Below are 20,896 nucleotides of genomic sequence, written 5' to 3' on the forward strand. Positions count from 1 at the left end.
AAAATGAATGTAAACTTCTGAATTTTCTGAACTTTACGTCGGGACGCCTCGTGACGCCAAACCTAGTTTTTACCTGTTTCAATAATTTGAATGTAGAAATAAAAAGTGAAAGGAATACGCAAGTCAAAAGCATGAGATATAATGGGATTATAATGGTTCATTCTGAAGCATATATTCATTGAACGCTGTTTTCAAATCAAAATAATCTATTTATAGTGAATCAGATATTAGAAGATGGAAATAATGAGTCATTAGTATTTTAAGATTTAATGGTAATAAACAAACAAAAATATAAAAAAAATAAGATAATATTAAATATTATCCAGAGTATATCCGATTGGATCATCTTCGTATAAAACTCTACGATTCTCTTCTAATTGGCGCTGTGTCTCCTCATGCAGCCGAGCATTTTCTCTTCGAATAATTTCAGGAGAAAGCGTCTGTTTTTGAATTGGTGGAGATTCTTGTATTTTTCTAAATCTCACTACAGGTTCTGGTGCTGGGTTTTGGATTCTTATCGTTTCTTTTGACAAAGAATTAATTTCTGAAGACATTTGTTTAGTTAGTTGCACTAATGAAGTCTTAACTTCAGCTAACTCTTTTTGTAATCCACCTTCATTGTGATCCTTAATTATGTCGAAAATTGATCTTAATTCATTTGAAATTCTTTTACTATAGTTCTGTCTAGGGCTACTTTGTGATTGTGGTTGCATTTGTCTATATAATTCTGCCTTTTCGATTGAATTTTCCACCGACTCAAGTTCCATCATCTGATTCTGAGTTCTGGTTGAGAATTCTGCCATTCTTAATTTGCAGGATCGTAGTACTCTATGAAGGTATTTGATTTTGCTTATCTGTACTTCATGTTGCGCTTTGCAAATTTTTAAATAATTCTGACAAGCTTCTTGGCTTTGTTGTGTTATGTCTTGGAATATCTGTCGACATGCTTCTAATGATTTATTAGCTTTTTCAAGCATTTGCCTCGTTTTTGCCTTTTCATATTCTTGAGAAGTATGATAATCCGCAAGTTGTTGTTCAATTTGTGATATTTGTTCATTGCAACTGTAAAATACATCAGTGTTTATATTACTAACTGGATTTTGATAAATGCATTCATCTTGTATTGCATCGGGAATTTGAGTGATAAGATCGTGTATAGTTCTGTCAACAAGTGGATTGATATCAATTACTTCTGGGTGTATTGCTGTAACGATGTTTCTAGCTGTAGAATAACGGATTTCAGCCAAAGAATGAGAAAAAATCCGTTTGAATGTATTTTCAAAACTCCTGATCGAAGGAGGGCATTGAGAATCACTTATTATGGAATACATAGAAGATGAATTTTGGGCTTGTTCATCTCGAAAAAACGTTGTCGAAATATTGTTAGTATCTGACTCAATTTGCTTTGAATCCGAATTTGTTTGTGATGCATTTTCGTTTTGTAGGCTTTCTATTGATGTATTTGAGCTTGTTGCAGAAATTTGATTTATTGGAAGGTTTTGCGTATTGGAATATGTTATTTCGGTCGGATTTATCTGATTTTGGTCATTGATAGATTGTGTTTTATCACTTGAATCTTGATTTTCGTCTGGTTGTTGAAAGGAATTAATCAAATTACTACGATCTAAAAGGATTTGTGGCTGTGATTGAGCAGGTTTAAAGTTCAACATGCTTTTCCTTCCGGTGTTTGTTGTAGGGAAAATAGGTTTTGGGATGTTTGAATCCCCAAAAAGCATTGAATTGAAATAAAATGATTTCAATTAAAAATTTTCAAAACGCATTGTCACATAAAATAAGTAACTGCGATATTTCAAAATGTACGTTTGTCGGTTTTGAAAAAATTGAATGCGTAATTTCAAATTTCTTCAGAAAATTGTGCTACGGAAGCAAAAATATGTCATCATCATGACTCTATACTAGTACTGATACATACAGCGAGAATTCTTTGAGTCTTTATAATAAAGGCTTGAGAAGTGTTTAAACATTGATCGTTATTCTGATTCAAGCTGAAATAATATAAAGTAGAGGCATATGATACGAATCGAATAGGAAATAATGACGAAAATAAAATAAATCAAAAAAATTGATTCAATTTAATCAAATTTTTGAACAAAAGTAATTGAGAATTAAATTACAAGTACTAATTAAAAGTATTATATATAAAAATCTTTATTATAAAAAACACAAACATATAAATTAACAATATTATTACATTGTCAAAGCCACAGCATCAATAATTGCTTGTTTGTAAGCTTCTCTGTCAACATCAGCCTCAATTGGAGGAAGTTTCTGCATGCATTTGAAATCCTTGCATTGGCAATGTTCTGGCTTCTTATGGACAGGGAAATAAGACACATTTAAGTGATTTGCGAAGTCCTTCATGTAATCTATGCAAAAATCTTTTGGAGGTGAAACATCAACGATGGCTGTTTTGTTTGGCTCTAAAAATACGGACAATGCGAGGTTATTTAAGTGATTTCCTACGAAAACAGTCGCTCGGCCAACGATATCTGCAGCAGCTTGAATATCATCTTGAGGACGAAGGGAAGAAACCTCGCAAGTAGGGCAGGCGAGCTTTGTATCATCTTCTAAGTGGCTCATGCATGTAGGAAGGACGATTCTCTTTGGAAATCTTTGAGATTTGATATAATTTTTCCTTAAAGTGGAATAATTGAGTTGTAGAGCATATCTTATATCATCTTCATGTGTGAAATCCATGTTATACTTCGTTCCTGTGAAAACAAGTCTTCTAAAACAAGTTACATTTTTAACTTTCACAGTTCCTTGCGGATTGATGCGTCCGTATAATACTGTGTTTCCTTGTTGAGGAAGACCAAGCGTTAGCAGCTTTTGTTTTTCGTTTAATGCTGTTCTGGAAATAGAATCGGCCAAAGGTCCTAAACTGAACAAAACAGCATGCCACCAATGTAAGTCGAACTTTGAAACAACGTATGCCGTTTCATTTACCATTGTACTATTCGTATATTGGGCGTATTGTGAAAATGGGAACGGATAAGTATGAATTTTGATAAGTTGGTCATCGTATCTAAAGCTCTTGAACTCGGCATGAGGAGGTGTGAAGTATAGAATGATGTCTCTATCAAAACAAATCTTTTCGAACACGAAATAATCGTTTCCCGGGTCCAAACTAGCGCTATCATCAGTTGTTGGTGTTTGGATATCTGTAACTGTAATGTTTATGTTGTCGATGTCGTCGTTTAAGCATTGAAGATAAAGATTTAAATCTCCAGAAATTGGATAATCAATTGATAAGCTAATGATATTGTCCTTTTTGGAAAGATTTTTGATATTACCTTCTGTGTATAGTACTCTGCCGATCTCAGAATATGCATCTACCGAAAGAAAATGTGGTAAATAAGGTGTAGGATATTCAACTGAGTCATCTGCCTGGAAAAATAGAAATAGCTTGTTTCCTGTTTTATTGTAATTTAAGAATTTAACTGAATTGCAATCGATTGATTGAAAACTTTCGCCAAAGGGAGGAAGAACTGGCCCTTGATCAAAAAACCACATTATTACTGCACAAATAAGGCATCCCATAAGGATATGAAATCCATAACCTCTTATTTGAATCTTCCGTTTCTCATGATTCCCATCACTATGAACATCCATTATAAATGAAACATCATAGCAAACTATGCATTGTATATATCGAATAAGGGTGTTTCATTATAAGTATATCTCAAAATTATGTAATTTCGAAAAAATATTTTTCTCATCACTATAGTGGAAATCGGGAACATAAATGTCAACTCTATTCATGGAGAAATATGTAATATTTTTTACAAAATCTGATATTATATATTTTATAAATCATAATTCTTACAATAACATATAGCCTGGATTACATGGGTACTACCAAGATTATGTGGCGTCCCGGCAGGATGCAAAACAATAGCAAAAGCTAATTCAAATCTTGTCAAATCTGCTGTAAGATTTTTTTCAGAAGTTTACAATTTATATTTTTTATTGAGCATTTAGCTTATTTTAAGCTTCGCAAATAAATTTAGTTGGCGAATCTACAACTGTTCAGCAAAATACCCAATTCAAACTCATTCGGAATGGTATAACATACAGATCAAATATTCAACGAACAACCTTAGGTCGTTGGTATTATGAAATCACACATGTGTCAGGACCCAATGAATATTTGGCCGGATTTGAGTTTAACTCATCCAGCAATTTTTTTTTCGCGTTTTATCCAAGAAGTAAGATACCTGACTCAGCAGTATATTATGAAGGCTGCAATGCAGCAATCGAATCTTATGGATCCATCGGTTTAAAATCAGTAAGATCCGATTCCACAATTGGTATTTCGTTCAATGCCTTTACCAATTGGATATATTTTAGAACAGAAAGTGAAACAAAGGGATATCACATCAACATGCCCAATAAGCCAACACTCTTTCGAGCAATGATTTGGCACTCATCTTGCTGCGATCCAGACACAGTTTCTGTTAACTTTGGATCCGAGCCATTCCAATATCCTATCCCACTAGGATACACCACTCTTGACAAAGATCCATTTGTTTGCATCACAATAAATAATCCAAATTACTTTTATCGAACTTGTATAATTATGATATCTGTAGTTGCACTATTTCAATTTTAATACTTTAATATTTGACAGCAATAAAAAATTATAATTAAAATATTATTTAAAATCTTTCACGCAAATATAGATAAAGTAGTCTATAATTTATAAGCTCTATGTACACAGCGAATTGTTACTGTGCTGAACACCAATTTTAACTGAAAATTTCTAAATTTGAGATATATTCATGTTTTTATTTTAATTTTGTATTCTTAGATTATTATAACACATATAAATATCACTAATATTTTTATTTACAAACAAAAAATCTATATTTTCTGATAAATCAATATATAAGCATCTTCAGAGTGAGCTTTCGCTTGGTCTATTGGGTTAACCAAAGAGTCATTATAGTAAAACCATTTATCAGTTCCTTCCTCTCTCGAAGCGCACGTATAATGTCCGCTACTTGCGTTTCCTAAGTGGAAAATAACAGAAATCAATTTCAATTTTCCTCTGTCGTTCTTGCAGAAATCAGACAAATCAAGTTCATCAGGGTATTGAACATTTGTGACTATTTTACGTGGTTCTACACCATCGTATTCGAATCTCTTGAAATGGATGATCAAAAACTTCGAACAACGTTCAATTCCCATAGTTTTTGTCGCCCGAACTTTTTGTTTACAATTTTCGCAGTACCACTTATTATTTTCATCCAAATTGTCTTGTTGTATGAAGCTCTTCAAATAGTCAGTTAATGTTACTTGCGAAAAAAAGCAAATCTTAACAGGAACTGACAAAAAAGTGAATGGATCGTAAACCACGTTTTCTCTTCTACATTCTGGACAGTAAATTGTACTATAGAACATTCCAGAGAATAAAGATTCTATATACGATGGTTTTGTGCCTGGATATCGCTTCCTTACTGATTGTGTTCTTGGAGTAACTCCGTCTTCTAGGGCTGTACTGTATGCAAGGTCTTCGTGGAGGGCATCAAGGATGCTACATAACGCTTCTTATGCATCGTGTTGGTCGTAGTTCGAAAACGTTGTATATTTCGATGAAAAAGCTGATCTGAACTCTTTCGGGTTACGTGGATTAGTTCCGCTAATGCACATGGACTTAACAAGATCCTTAAAGGCTGATGCAATCTTGCCACCACTTCCTAGTGGGTTTTTCTTGTTCAAACTCGAATCAAATTTCGGATTTAAGACAAAAGTGTAAAGCTGTTTGATATGTATGATGCTTTGGAGAGCAGAATTAAGAAAACATGTATTGCCGAGGTTAATAAGCCCTACAGGCTTCGGATAGTTATCGGGTTCGTTTCTTTGAGGCGCTGAATCAAGTAATTCTTTAACACCTAGCTTTAAAGGAGTAAGTTTGGTTAGTTGCTCTGGAGAAGGGAGACTTGGAAGCGTATTTGACCATTGAGTAAGATCATGAGTCTTAAACTCTTCATTCTTTTGTTTTAGGAAAACAACATGGCCATATTTTTGAAAATATTGGTCTGTTGTCATGTTGTCGTCAATTGGTTCACCATTTGGATTACATAGGTCGTGATTTGCCGAATTAACTCGAATTGCTAAACATAACGGTCGTTTCATGATAGAAAGATGCCAGTCATGTGCAAGGTTTTTGGCTACTGTGCCATTATTTGTATTAAACTCAATTTGTATTGGTTTTACAAGAATAACTGACTGACCAGTAGCTGGATGAACTGTAAGTCGTTTGAATATTGGGTTCGTGCATTTAAAAACTCCTTTGATTGTTTCCCAAATCGCTTCCTCAAACACGTTAAAATCCTTTTTCCACTGCTTTTTGATATCAAATTCTCCATTTACTAGTAATGATGAGCAATCTATCTCAAGTGCTGGTATTGGCTCGTTGTTACGAACCCAATTAACAAATTTTGTGTACCAAGGAAGTGGTGTGAGCATCACCATTCGACTTCGGCTTTTACCGAGCAAACATTCGATTTCTGCTAGGCGAGAAGAAAGATTTTGCCGTAACTCTAAGGGGTCAGTAATCATAAAAAAAATTGAGTAAATTTGTAAACCTCTTCAGGGTTATTTTGCTATTCTTGACGAAAAAGATATGATCTATTACTAAATAAGAAAATATTTTTACTTTCATTTTTAATTCGTATCATTTGAATGCATGTTCAAATTTTTGCGGTCCATAGATCAGATAATAACAATAAGAGTCCATAAATTAGATTAAATCTACTAGAAATAGTTCGAAAGGACTGTATTTTTTATTTGAGAAGAAAAATTTGGGAATAAAGAAAATAAACGTACAAATTTTTCTTACACCATTGATGAAAACTGAACCCATGATTCGGTTCAATAGCTTTATTAAGATTATGTAGGATATGTCCGCCATGAAAGAGCATAATTCGAAAGTTCGGATTTTATCGAAATTAAATTTCGATTTGATGGAAAAGCATAGAGCATCCAAAAGTGTATTGTCAGGCATTTTTGGTTAGGGCACACCTTAAAAATCACTTTTTGAGATCGCATTAAAATAAAAATCAAGCCCGAATTTTGTTTACCTGGTGTTATCCACAGGTTCTCTAAGCACACTAACCTGATTTCTTTGAATTGTTCAGATAATCAGGAAAAATATCAATGAATGAAATTTGTATCATCAACTGTTGGTTAATGATTTAAGACACAATTCTATGTCTATCATTTGATCTTTTTTTTCTTAAGTTAAACATAAACTATCTGAGATAAAAATAATAAATTTCAATTAAAAACTACAAACATTTACAATACATTTCAAACAACATCATTGTCATTTTCAAATGATATATCATTAGTTACAAGGCAAGGAGATTTTAATATTCTCAAAATTCTTCCAATATTTGACTTCTTAATCTCCACACGATGTGTACACGCATGTGACCAAGAGTGGCCAAGTGAAGGGACATTTCCATGGAATGGAACAGTAGAAAGGTGATTTGTAATTAAAACTGCGATTCCTTTGGAAATTGCAATGGATTTTAGTACTTTAACGAGCTCCCATAACATTGAAGTTCTATCTCCTTGCATTTCAACGGCTTGTCCTCTTAATGGAGCTGCAATTGAGTCTATTACTATTAATCCTACGTTTCCTATGTCATTAACTAATTTAGGAATAGTTCTTGTAAGCGAAAATAGCATTGGATGGTCGAGAACTCTCAGAACATGAAGTTTGAGATCCTTTGGAACGCATAAGCCGCCTTCTGTATCAATCCAAAGTGTAGAGTGTGTATTCGATATAGAATCTGCGTATCGTAAGCATAATGATGTTCTTCCACTTCCCGGAATTCCGCAAATTTCAGTAACAACACCGCTGATTAAAGGAGAAAATAGTCTATCAATGGCATCATATCCGCATGTATATGTTAGTAAATCGTCTGAAGGAACTAAAAATTGTTTTGGTAGTTTAACAAAATTACCAAGAGATAATTTCTCAGTAATATATGATTTTTCTTCGTCAGATAATGTGTTATAGCTCCATATATTATGATCTGCAAGAATTTCTTTTTGTTGTTGTGTTAAATCAAAGTCTAAAACAACTCTTTCTTGCATGAAATAATTTTGACAAAGGAACTTCCCTCCTAGACATTTCTTTAAACACGGGAAGTTTTCATTATTGTCCATAATCCTTTTGATTTTGGTTATTATTGTTACATTAAGAAGGAAATTATTGTGCAACTTTCACACTTTTTATATCATTTATATGAAAATAATAATTAATGCATGTTTATAATGGAAATCTGATGAAATTATTTCATTTTATGGGTAATTTATTTTATATTTTGTTTGATAATTGGTATTTAATGAAAATTTTGATGTCAAATGATGTATATCTAAAAAATATGACCATCTTATTTTCAAAAATTTTCATAATTTTTGTTTTTTATCTTGAAAATCGGTATTTTTGATTTCATTTTTGGAATTTCAAAAAAATTTTGGAATTTAATTTATCAGAATTGAGTATCAACGACACGAGAATATTAAACTATGACAGATGTGAATTCATAATCAACAATAAAATCAGATGATGGTCAGGCAAATCAAATCAATGCATTTTAGCGGTTTTTGTAAAGTGGCCTTGTCTTTTCTTTTTCATGGGTGTTGACTTAGATCACAGAGTCTACCGCAAACAAAGACAGCAGCCAAAGACACAGGATGCTGAGATGAACATGCTCCACAACCTTTACGCATTCCTCGCTCGCCGCACAGGCAACGACTTCAATGCTAAGATTGCTCATCGCCTTTGCATTTCCCGCACAAACCGCCGCCCATACTCCCTCTCCCGCCTTGCTACAGCCCTCAAGGAGAAGGAAGCCGAGACAATCGCCGTTGTTGTTGGCAAGATCACAAACGACGAACGCCTCCTTGAAGTTCCAAAGATGAAGGTTTGCGCTCTCAAGTTCACAGAGACAGCTCGCGCTCGCCTCGTTGCTGCAGGTGGCGAATGCATCACATTCGACCAACTTGCTCAACTTCGCCCAACAGGTGACAAGTGCCTCCTTCTCGAAGGTGACCGCACACGCCGCCTTGTTAACAAGCACTTCGGCGCAGCTCCAGGTGATGACAACTCAAAGACACGTCCAAAGATCGCCTCCCATGGCCGTAAGTTCGAAATGGCCCGTGGCCGCAGGAAATCTCGCTGGTACCATGCCTAAGCATCTAACATCTTGTAACCTACTTTTTATCTAAAAAGTGCTTCTTCTAATAGATAAAAAGTTTTTTATGAAATTTGGCTTTGAATGCAGTCTTTTCCTTTTCATTATGTCTAGAAAATAATTTCTTTGTATGAAAATTCTTACATTTTTTTTTCGAAATTTGATTTCTTTTGAAGATTTACATTTTTTTTGTTAAAAATATATGAATTTGTATATAATTATATATATTTGAATATGAATTTTATCAAAAAAAATTTCTCGAAAATCATGATTTTGTCACTTTTTATTATGTTTTCCATTTTTGTATTTCATTGTCAAAGTACGGCTTGCAAAGATTCTTATCCATGGCAATATTCTTGCGTCGAAGGTGATGTATCCAATATTAGTTGGGCAACAAATTTTTGTTATGCAAATAATACTTGGATTCAAAATTGCACAGTATACGATACAGTTGAATGCACAGGTAATAGAACATTTAGTAGATACCAATGGTGTCCTAATAGAAAAGGCAAATCATATTCTTTAGCGGTCGTTTTATCATGTTTAGGAGGATTGTTTGGATTTGATAGATTTTACCTCGGATATACATCTTTGGGATTCATTAAATTCTTTACTTTCGGAATATTCTTCGTAGATTATATTTTAGATATAATTTTAATATTAACTCAATATTTACAACCAGCAGATGGCAATGGATATTCGGTCTCTGCTCCATTTCCAATTATTGGCCATGGAATCAAAAATAATTTAATTTGATCCTTTATTTTTTTGTCGAAATTACATAATTAATTCTTTTTTTGTTTGTTATTAATAAATCTTGTACGTTTTAATAATTTTTGGCTTCATCTCAAAAATTCTTCATCATATCTTGAAGATTTAGTATTACTTTATGGGAGATATCAATTTTATGACCATTAGCAGAGCTATATTTTGACTCCAAACTTAAGTTCAAAATTGTTCAACTTTACAAAAAAAAAATTCACTTTTTGTCAAATTTATGAAAAAATTTAGATTATCTGCCCAGGGATTGCAACAAACAGCTCTTTGTGCAAAAGAGCACAACTTCACATTTATTGCTGGAGAGCATGAATACCATTGTCATTCGTTTTTTGCCGATTTTATTTCTCCAAAAATTGCAGAAATGCATTTAACAGATCCTCTTGCCGACACATTTTATATTGACCTCAATGATGATAACTATGAATTTCAAAAAATCATTGATTTGATGCAAGGAAAGACAATTTCAAATGTTAGACCTTCTTACATCACTAAAGTCGCAAAGATACTTCGAAACCAAGAGCTATTTGATGCATTTTCAGTTAAACTCGATTATAATGCTGAAGAACCAGATTTTCAAGGAATAATTGCAATTATTGATGAAAAACACGATTTTGGACTTGATTATTCTACCGAAGTCAACTTCCTTGCTCAACATTTCCATGACATTCCTCATAAATTACTTTATGGATTACCACTTCCAGTTATGGAAAAAATTTTGACATCAAAGTTGCTTCTCATTGATTCAGAAGAAGAAATCTTTAACATAGTTTGCAACCTTATCAAATACAACGGCCCTGAGTACGCACATCTTTTTTCAAACGTAATTTTTGAAAATCTTGATTCCAAGACTATGAGTTCTTTTATTAAAGAATTTGATCCATCAAATATCGACGCATCGATCTGGAATGTCATCAAGAGCCGTTTAACGCTAGAAGTCCAATGTTCGATCGATTATTCGCGATACAAGAAACTTGTTACGAAAATACCACACAACCCAGAGAATCCTTTTGCCGGAGTCTTTGATTTCTTGTTTAAAGCAAAGAAAGGACTTTTACCGAAAAATCTTGTTTCAGTTTTTCTTTCCAACGAAACCCATATTGCAGATAAGTTCTTTGCAAGGGATTCTACATCTCCTTGGCATTTTACAGAAAAATACGATAATTATTTGCAATTAGATTTCAAGAGCTCCCTAATAGCAATGACTGGCTATGAAATAAAGATGGGAGGATCCGGAAGCTCAAGGTCTAGCGATAATTTTCATGATTGGGTCATAGAAGTCAGCGATGACCAAACAAATTGGGAAATTGTCGACAAAAAAGAGAGAAATACAGATTTAGCACCTGACTCATCTATGTACTTCGAATTAGAGAAGCAAACACCACCTTCTCGATTCATAAGATGGAGAATTACTAAAGATCCAGGAAAATCAAGCAACAATACTCTTAATATCAAACAATTTGAAATATACGGTGATTACATAGAGATAATGTATCCAAATGAAAAAATTGAGAACTCAAAATAATTTTTTTACCATTGAATAAACATTGTATGATATTTATATTGTCTTCACTCTATTTTCTTTATTTTCACTCATAATTTCATGATTTTTTGCCAAAATTTTATAATTGTTTTCAATTTTTCTTTGAAAATGAAACTGATTACTAGAAGAATGAAATCAGAAGGTTTAGCACTTTCAAATGTTCATAAAAATTTTTGAAAAGAAAAAAATTTGATGGAAAAAAATATATCCCTTTTCAAGAAGATAAGTTAATGGTAAGAAAAATGTAAAACTTATGATGAAACACTGCTATTTACTTCTAACTATATTATATTATTTTTAGGCGTTGACACGTGGGCGGATTTCGACCTGGTCAGCAAGAAGAATGCGGCCGCCTGTTGGTGTAGCAAGTGGTGTTTGGCAGTTCTTGCAGAAAACTGGGACGTTAGAGTGTGAGAAAGCAGTTGTGAGGCCTGTGCAGGATGGGCAACGAAGAGAGAGGAACTCAGAACGTGGATTTGGAACGAGTGTCATCTTCTTGTTTTTGTGGGCTTCCTCCTCAACAGATGGGTGGAGAATGTCGACATCGAGTGTGGTCATTTTTTTTTTTTGGGATTGACCAAAACCGTAAATTTAAGTGAAAGCCAGCGGTTTGGAAGACTTATTTTTGAAAACAAATTTTTTGTCCTTGCATATTTAAAATCACCAAACATGGCACAATTGATTTGACCCATTTTAAGGGCAAATCGGAAAATTTTTGTTCTTGATAATTTTAAAAATCTGGATTTAAAAGCTAGGAAATTGAAAAATGTTCAAGACAAAAATAAGGATTCTCATATAATGAATAAAAAAATGCAAATTGAACATCGATTTCAAGTTCCAAAACGCGTTCTCCTAACTATAAATAAAACGAATGACAAGTTTTTAAAATCATGACATATTTATTTCGTTAAGTAATATATATTTTAGAAATGAAATATAATAATAATCAACAAACATAAAAAAAGGTATTATTTCCTAACGGAAAGTCTTATGGAAAGGACATTGGGTAACTCCATTTATCATAACTGGCATTCCACATTTTGGACAAGGTAAAAACAGTACTTGGTTCGGATCTTCGCGTATGTGCCATATACAGTACTTCGTTCCATGCAATGCCAAACAAATACATCCTGGATGGGTGCAATATTGTATAGAATTCTGTAAAGGAGCCTTTGAAGTTTGAAATACTTTATTTCTCCAAAGTTTTGTTAAAGATACTAGATCTTGATAATGTTTAAACCCAACATAACTTGGTGCACTTGAAATTGCATTTAAATGGCAAAAATAAAATTGTCTTCTCTGATCAATAGGCTTTGAATTGTACAAAGAAACTTTGTTTGCTTCCATCAATTGAGGAATTGTTTGTTTTTGTGTTTCATATAATTCGATAAGTTGATCAATCTTTTGAATACGCAATTTTAGAATTTCATCAGTATGGAAGACAAATTTACTCTTTTTGGATGTTATTTCAAAAGGCAAATCATCTTGTTGCTGGCCAGGTCTTTTAGTTGATAAATATCTTGTCAGGATTAATGATGTTTCAAACGGAGGCGTATCATCCCTTCGAAAACGCTTTTTTAGACTAACATCTTCTCTTTTGATTCCATTAAGTAGTAAAATATTATCTAAATTCATTTTCGAAATCTTGTCACTTTTTATGCGTAGTTTTGATTAAAATTCAAATTATTTGCGAAATACAACATCTCAACATGTACCTCAGATTAGGAACAAAAAGTTCATTCAGCATCTGATTGTCCAAAAATATTATCAATGATTGTTCTTAAGAGTCTTTGGAGTCTTTGTCCCTCATCAATGGTACAGTACCTCAACATGTACCTCAGATGAGGAACAAAATCGAAAATCACATCATTCCTAAAAGACTTTCTTAAGAGTTTTTGAAGTCTCAACACATCATCTAATTGTTTTATTTTCATCTGACAGTATTTGCATTTCATCTTATTGCATTTTAAAGAATTACAGTATACGGAAAAAGTGGGTCTTAAAATCATTTTGGGTCTTATTTTTAACCGCAAAATTCCCACAATTTTGAATACTTTGGCAAAAAAACTTGCAAAAACATAGCGTCTATATACTATGTATATTAAGATTTTGCAAAGTGTCAAAAAATAAAAATTTTTTAAAAAAATTTTAGGGAGTTCGAAAAAAGTAATGATTGTAAGAGATGGGAAGTATTTACGCTTGAAGTCGGAGCGGATATGAAAAGAATTTGTAAAGGCGCATATCTTGGTATGCAAAATTGAGATACTGTGTTGAAATCTACAAAATTCAAAATCTGACACAAGTCTCTCTGACCATATTAGACTCGTATTCTTTCTCTGTTGTATGAGATTTAATGAAAATGCTCGTTAATAGATACACATCTATTTAAAAATGATATCCGTTATTAAATCATATGCTCTGTGGACGCAGAAACTTGTGTTTTCGACTTTGTAAGTTGGTAATGAGCGATGCGAATGGGTCAGTTTGGTTAGTAAAGTCATCTAAGAAAAAATCGTTAATTGAACAATATGTAATAATTTTTGAAAATGAAGTAAACAGTATATTGAAATGTGCAGTATTAAGCTACTCTTTGACCTTGTAAGTTTTGATCAATTATGTAGCTGAAGGTATATTCGCAGGTAAGCAAGTTTGGAGAAAAATCTTATAGCTAAAAATAAAAATTGTATGAAATAATTATGTGGTTCATTTGCTAACGTGCTTTATTTTTGGGGTCGGAAAACCCAGGTTCGAATCCGAATACATCTTATTTTTTCTTTTTCATTATATCAATAAATTGTATTATACCCAAGAATTATTTTAATAAGAATCAATTTGGAATTTGAACCATGAATAATATATTTCGTATTTAAATACTCATATTTTTGTAAAATAATCTTTTCGGTTATATTACAATCAAATTACAAAACAGTTATAAGATTTTTTAATCCTAAATTCAAAATATATGAACTTTGATCTTTAAATTTTAAACAATTTTGAGAAAGAAATATTGTTAATCGCTTAATATTCTTATGTATATAAGTTGATTATGCAGCTGTGTGTCAAAATCCAATTTTTAATACCAATCTCATTTATTCTTCAAATTATTTTTATTATTATAATCATGAGATCTGGTATTATATGAATAACATCACATTTCAACATAAACGTGAATAAATTTCAAAATTGCAAAACAATCACCTCAATTTCTCTATTTATTCATATTAACTTATTTTCGATATACCCATTTAATTAGTTTCATGTATGTTAGCATGTGACAATAGATATTTGAAGCTTAAATGATGGATTGCCGAAGAAATTAACAAAAAATTCTTATATTTTTGATTTATGATCATACAAACATAATGACTTACAACAAATATCATTATAATACATAATTACCATAGTTGGATCTCAAATTAAAAATAATATTATATTTGGATATTATTTTCAATAATTTTCAATTTTGCTTTATATGAGATTCAAACAGACCATTAGATACATGTTATAGCCAATCAATATTTTCATAAGAATAAAAATTTTTTAGAATATTGTTTTATGTTTTTTATAATTGACAGTCTATTTGTATCTACCTATCTTAAAATACATTTTATGTTTGTAATCGCTCTTCCACCTATAACAATTTAGAACAATTCTGAATATTTAAATGTTTTGATATGGATAATTCAGTTATACCAAGATTGACTAAGTCTCTTGGTATGAATAGTGAACTTGAGAACATTCACTTGATTCATATTAATAAATTTGTGTCAAATTCAAATAATTGTTCTTAGTAATCTTAATTTATTCAATATATATGACTAAAAACAGTTTACTTGTTTCTTACTAATAGCAATCTTCTATTTATTTTTCAAGTATAAAAAAAAGAAAAAAAGAAATGCGTGGCACTTAATTCGAACTCGGAACCCCAAAAATAAAGCCAATCCGGCGGTTTTAACCGTTAGACTACACCTCAATTTCATACAAAGTTTATTTCACAGATATTTATGCGGCCCACTCTGTCAAAAAAATAAGACCAAAAGTGAGCTTAAGACCCAAATTTTCCGTATACTGTTACATTTTCATATAAACAAGTATATATATATCACAGCTCAATTGTTAACTACTCATTATATATGATTGTTTCATATAATTATTATATGATTTCTCTGAATTTTGAGTTTTGTGAATCTTTGATGATTCATTCAACCTTAGATCGATCAACCATAACTTATGCCATATCGGCATAAAAGATATTTTCAATCATTAAATATATGAATTGGAGAAATTTATCCGAATCTCAAAAAATATATCTTCAATATCTATCTGTGACATGAACAAGCTCAAATAATCTACCACATCAATTAATTAAAATTTTTCATGAGTTTTATTCGGCCCTACAATCACTCTGTGCTATGACAAAGCTATTTCCATTTTTTTTAGTTTGATCGAACAAAACTTCGAATTTCGACCTGAAACTAGAGCCAAAAATTCGAAAAAATTATTAAACGAAGTTTATCGTCTCCGACCATAAAGTTAGATTTAATGCGAAATTGCATAAGAAAGATTTTGAACAAAATTCATCATTCTGGCGGAAAGAGTTTGGAATATGAAAATCTGGATTATATATGATGTGATCATGCTAAAATATTTGATATATGAGAGATTTGTAAAAATCATAAAATTTGAAAATCAAAAAATGTGTAAATGGTTGTTTTGCATGTGTCAGTTATGCTATGTATAGTTTGGTAATATAAAATATACGTGATATATACTTGATAAAGCATAAGAGCCTAAATCACAAACTGATGGTTGACTTTGATCTTCATCTGATAGACTGCTTGTGAGAGTTTTTGAAGATTTTATTCTTCAATCAGAAGTTGATTAAAGTATTTGTTCCTCATCTGGGGTACAATACCACAACAAATACATCAGATGGGGAACATTTGAAACAATCTTAATCTGAGCATCCTCATACAAATAAACTCTGTTCATCAAACATAATTCAATGATAATTTGACACTTTCCCATATGTGTTATATGTCAAAAACATAAAATTTTGTGAATTTTTTTATATTTCATGACTCATATAGGATAACATATAGATATCACAGTATAATCTTGTTATTCATCACATGCATAATTGAGTCATACCATTTATACATGTTTAAACTATAGCTTGAGATAAATTTTATGAGATTCTTGACAAATATCAATGACCGACCAGATTTTTTGCCACAGATATCTTCATGATAACTTCAATCATTTTATGTGCAAGTCACATAATTTAGACGGATTCGCCAAAATGTTATCTTCAATCAGAATCCATATCCTGCACAAGCGCATAAAATGCACATCAAGGACGAGTTATAATTTTTGATGTGTTTTATTCAGTCCTAAACTCATTATTTAAAAAAATTCAACGTAAACTATTCAAAATTTGATGATGTAGCAAGAACGATAGCTTTTTTTTTTGGATTCGGGTCGAATATGTTAAGTTCTGAGCAATCAAATAATGAAACTGAATTCGATTTTAGTGACATCAAGCCAACTGAAGCATTTGAATACCCTAATCAAGCATCAAAAAAGATTTGGAGTATCAATTCCAATAATATTCTACATATATCTTCACAAATTATAGAACTCATTACAAATAACAAAATATCTATCCAAATGTCACTTCATCTGATTGATATTATTTCACAACTTCGTGATAAAGATATTAAATTATTAGCAGAACTTTACGAAAAGATATTAAACGAATTCTCATGCATCATCAAACCGGAAAATGTGAAATTAACGACACTTCTACATTACAAAGGTTTCAAATTTGAACACTTCAGTCCTATAAAGAAAGAAGAAGATATTCTCAATATATATCCAACAGAATCTCCTTTATACTATATTGCATGGGATAAAGTTGATGACCTTAAGAGCAAATTCCCAAATCTTGATATTAATAAGAAAATAAATTATGAAATCACACCACTTAATTGTGCAATTAAATATGGATCAGAATTATGTTTCAATTATTTGAAAAATTTAGGTGCTCAATTTACTGAATACTCCGAAAAATATGCTGTTCAAGGCGGAAATAAAATCATTTTTATGCAAATGATAGAGGAAGGTAAATCATTTGATAAAATGATAAATACAGCATTGAAATATCGAAACAATGAAATTGCTAACTACCTTAAATTAAATTTTGGTCAAAGTCCTGATTCAATAGCAGAAAGTATGTATTTCGGAAATTATGATATTGCCTCTTATTTACTTTCTAATGGAGAAAATGTCAACAAAACTTATAATCTCTTTCTTTTCATATTAATCATCATTTAATGGCATTCTATTTCTTTTCATATTTCTCATTGTTGAATCAAGTTCTCTCGATATTAATGAATGTCCTCTCAATATTGCAATCAAAGCTAATTTAATAGAAATTGTGAAATTCTTAGTTGAGCATGGTGCTGATGTTAACAAACGAATTATTCTCTTCCATTTCATATTTATCATTATTTTATGAGATTTTCTTTTTCTTCATATTTATCATTATTTTATGGCATTCTCATTCATTTCACATTTCTCATTGTTGAATCAAGTTCTCTCTATGTTAATGAATGCCCTCTTAGTATTGCAATCAAAGCGAATTTAATAGAATTTGCGAAATCTTTAGTTGAGCATGGTGCTGATGTTAACATAAAACTTATTCTCATTCTTTTCATTTTTATTAATGTTTTATAACATTCTCTTTCTTTTCATATTTATCATTAGTTTATTACATTATCTTTCTTTTAATGTTTTTAATTGCTTTATAAAATCCATTATGTCGGTATTTATCATTGTTTTATTACATTATCTTTTTCTTCATATTTGTCATTATTTTATGGCATTCCCTTTCTTTTCATATCTATCATTGTTTTATTACATTCTCATTCATTTCACATTTCTCATTGTTGAATCAAGTTCTCTCTATGTTAATGAATGCCCTCTTAGTATTGCAATCAAAGCGAATTCAATTGAAATTATGAAATTTTTAGTTGAGCATGGTGCTGATGTTAACATAAAACTTATTCTCATTCTTTTCATTTTTATCAATGTTTTATAACATTCTCTTTCTTTTCATATTTATCATTAGTTTATTACATTATCTTTCTTTTCATATTTAGCAGTGTTTTATAGAATTTTCTTTCTTTTCATATTTAACATTATTTCATGACATTTCTTTCTTTTCATATTTATCATTGTTTTACGAAGTAATATTTCTTTTTATATTTCTCATTGCTTAATGTAATTCTTTCTATATTAATGAATGCCCTCTTAGTATTGCAATCAAAGCGAATTTAATAGAATTTGCGAAATCTTTAGTTGAGCATGGTGCTGATGTTAACATAAAACTTATTCTCATTCTTTTCATTTTTATTAATGTTTTATAACATTCTCTTTCTTTTCATATTTATCATTAGTTTATTACATTATCTTTCTTTTAATGTTTTTAATTGCTTTATAAAATCCATTATGTCGGTATTTATCATTGTTTTATTACATTATCTTTTTCTTCATATTTGTCATTATTTTATGGCATTCCCTTTCTTTTCATATCTATCATTGTTTTATTATTCTCATTCATTTCACATTTCTCATTGTTGAATCAAGTTCTCTCTATGTTAATGAATGCCCTCTTAGTATTGCAATCAAAGCGAATTCAATTGAAATTATGAAATTTTTAGTTGAGCATGGTGCTGATGTTAACATAAAACTTATTCTCATTCTTTTCATTTTTATCAATGTTTTATAACATTCTCTTTCTTTTCATATTTATCATTAGTTTATTACATTATCTTTCTTTTCATATTTAGCAGTGTTTTATAGAATTTTCTTTCTTTTCATATTTAACATTATTTCATGACATTTCTTTCTTTTCATATTTATCATTGTTTTACGAAGTAATATTTCTTTTTATATTTCTCATTGCTTAATGTAATTCTTTCTATATTAATGAATGCCCTCTTAGTATTGCAATCAAAGCGAATTTAATAGAATTTGCGAAATCTTTAGTTGAGCATGGTGCTGATGTTAACATAAAACTTATTCTCATTCTTTTCATATTTCTCATTATTTTATGGCATTATCGTTCTTTTCATATTTAGCAGTGTTTTATAACATTCTCTTTCTTTTCATATCTATCATTATTTTATTTGATTCTCATTCTTTTCATATTTATCATTATTTTATGGCATTCTCTTTCTTTTCATATTTCTCATTATTTTATGGCATTATCGTTCTTTTCATATTTAGCAGTGTTTTATAACATTCTCTTTCTTTTCATATTTATCATTATTTTATTTGATTCTCATTCTTTTCATATTTATCATTATTTTATGGCATTCCCTTTCTTCTCATATTTATCATTGTTTTATTACATTCTCATTCATTTCAGATTGCTCATTGTATAATGAAGTTCTCTTTATGTTAATGAATGTCCTCTTAGTATTGCAATCAAAGCGAATTCAATTGAAATTATGAAATTTTTAGTTGAGCATGGTGCTGATGTTAACATAAAACTTATTCTCATTCTTTTCATTTTTATCAATGTTTTATAACATTCTCTTTCTTTTCATATTTATCATTAGTTTATTACATTATCTTTCTTTTCGTATTTATCATTGTTTTATTACATTATCTTTTTCTTCATATTTATCATTATTTTATAGCATTATCGTTCTTTTCATATTTAGCAGTGTTTTATAAAATTTTCTTTCTTTTCATATCTATCATTATTTTATTTGATTCTCATTCTTTTCATATTTATCATTATTTTATGGCATTATCGTTCTTTTCATATTTAGCAGTGTTTTATAACATTCTCTTTCTTTTCATATTTATCATTATTTTATTTGATTCTCATTCTTTTCATATTTATCATTATTTTATGGCATTCCCTTTCTTCTCATATTTATCATTGTTTTATTACATTCTCATTCATTTCAGATTGCTCATTGTATAATGAAGTTCTCTTTATGTTAATGAATGTCCTCTTAGTATTGCAATCAAAGCGAATTCAATTGAAATTGTGAAATCTTTAGTTGAGCATGGTGCTGATGTTAACATAAAACTTATTCTCATTCTTTTTCATTTTTATCAATGTTTTATAACATTCTCTTTCTTTTTATATTTATCATTGTTTTATTACATTCTCATTCATTTCACATTTTTCAGTAGTATATGTTGATGGGTTTTGTGACTTTTTTTGTAAACGTAAGAATTCATACATTTTTGAGCGATTTTGTATCATTTTTTTTTACATATGAAGTAAAAAATGTATGATTTTTACGGTTTTTATTCTTAC

The 20,896-nt window shown here is 30.6% G+C and overlaps 10 protein-coding genes across 10 annotated transcripts, besides 1 other annotated feature; 4 read left to right on the forward strand and 6 right to left on the reverse strand.

Annotated features, from left to right (window-relative positions):
• Positions 1-74: part of a mobile genetic element that runs on past the window's edge.
• Positions 75-311: 237 nt separating this feature from the next.
• On the reverse strand, positions 312-1,736 carry TVAGG3_0850450 (uncharacterized protein; the record flags this gene model as incomplete). Its single annotated transcript, XM_001326632.1, has 1 exon — positions 312-1,736. One exon carries the CDS (start codon positions 1,734-1,736, stop codon positions 312-314), a length of 1,425 nt encoding a protein of 474 aa, XP_001326667.1.
• A 438-nt stretch (positions 1,737-2,174) lies between these two features.
• On the reverse strand, positions 2,175-3,633 carry TVAGG3_0850460 (uncharacterized protein; the record flags this gene model as incomplete). The annotated part of the gene is made up of 1 exon (XM_001326631.1): positions 2,209-3,633. One exon carries the CDS (start codon positions 3,631-3,633, stop codon positions 2,209-2,211), a length of 1,425 nt encoding a protein of 474 aa, XP_001326666.1.
• Positions 3,634-4,884: 1,251 nt separating this feature from the next.
• Positions 4,885-5,424, reverse strand: TVAGG3_0850470 (ubiquitinyl hydrolase protein; the record flags this gene model as incomplete). Its single annotated transcript, XM_001326630.1, has 1 exon — positions 4,885-5,424. The coding sequence occupies one exon, from the start codon at positions 5,422-5,424 to the stop codon at positions 4,885-4,887; it is 540 nt and encodes a 179-aa protein (XP_001326665.1).
• Positions 5,425-5,571: 147 nt separating this feature from the next.
• Positions 5,572-6,585, reverse strand: TVAGG3_0850480 (ubiquitinyl hydrolase protein; the record flags this gene model as incomplete). Its single annotated transcript, XM_001326629.1, has 1 exon — positions 5,572-6,585. The coding sequence occupies one exon, from the start codon at positions 6,583-6,585 to the stop codon at positions 5,572-5,574; it is 1,014 nt and encodes a 337-aa protein (XP_001326664.1).
• Positions 6,586-7,335: 750 nt separating this feature from the next.
• TVAGG3_0850490 (strand invasion protein family) lies at positions 7,336-8,202 on the reverse strand (the record flags this gene model as incomplete). Its single annotated transcript, XM_001326628.1, has 1 exon — positions 7,336-8,202. The coding sequence occupies one exon, from the start codon at positions 8,200-8,202 to the stop codon at positions 7,336-7,338; it is 867 nt and encodes a 288-aa protein (XP_001326663.1).
• Positions 8,203-8,607: 405 nt separating this feature from the next.
• On the forward strand, positions 8,608-9,375 carry TVAGG3_0850500 (ribosomal protein family; the record flags this gene model as incomplete). The annotated part of the gene is made up of 1 exon (XM_001326627.2): positions 8,673-9,233. The coding sequence occupies one exon, from the start codon at positions 8,673-8,675 to the stop codon at positions 9,231-9,233; it is 561 nt and encodes a 186-aa protein (XP_001326662.1).
• Positions 9,376-9,521: 146 nt separating this feature from the next.
• On the forward strand, positions 9,522-10,048 carry TVAGG3_0850510 (amyloid-beta binding; the record flags this gene model as incomplete). The annotated part of the gene is made up of 1 exon (XM_001326626.1): positions 9,522-9,989. One exon carries the CDS (start codon positions 9,522-9,524, stop codon positions 9,987-9,989), a length of 468 nt encoding a protein of 155 aa, XP_001326661.1.
• A 147-nt stretch (positions 10,049-10,195) lies between these two features.
• Positions 10,196-11,579, forward strand: TVAGG3_0850520 (protein ubiquitination; the record flags this gene model as incomplete). The annotated part of the gene is made up of 1 exon (XM_001326625.2): positions 10,231-11,535. The coding sequence occupies one exon, from the start codon at positions 10,231-10,233 to the stop codon at positions 11,533-11,535; it is 1,305 nt and encodes a 434-aa protein (XP_001326660.2).
• Positions 11,580-11,804: 225 nt separating this feature from the next.
• On the reverse strand, positions 11,805-12,123 carry TVAGG3_0850530 (Chain b 40s Ribosomal Protein S27; the record flags this gene model as incomplete). The annotated part of the gene is made up of 1 exon (XM_051249220.1): positions 11,851-12,111. The coding sequence occupies one exon, from the start codon at positions 12,109-12,111 to the stop codon at positions 11,851-11,853; it is 261 nt and encodes an 86-aa protein (XP_051084695.1).
• Positions 12,124-17,223: 5,100 nt separating this feature from the next.
• Positions 17,224-17,889, forward strand: TVAGG3_0850540 (proteasome regulatory particle assembly; the record flags this gene model as incomplete). Its single annotated transcript, XM_051249221.1, has 1 exon — positions 17,224-17,889. One exon carries the CDS (start codon positions 17,224-17,226, stop codon positions 17,887-17,889), a length of 666 nt encoding a protein of 221 aa, XP_051084696.1.
• Positions 17,890-20,896: the final 3,007 nt, after the last annotated feature.

Source organism: Trichomonas vaginalis, chromosome VI (genome assembly GCF_026262505.1).
Source record: "Trichomonas vaginalis G3 chromosome VI, whole genome shotgun sequence".
Lineage (NCBI taxonomy): Eukaryota > Parabasalia > Trichomonadida > Trichomonadidae > Trichomonas > Trichomonas vaginalis.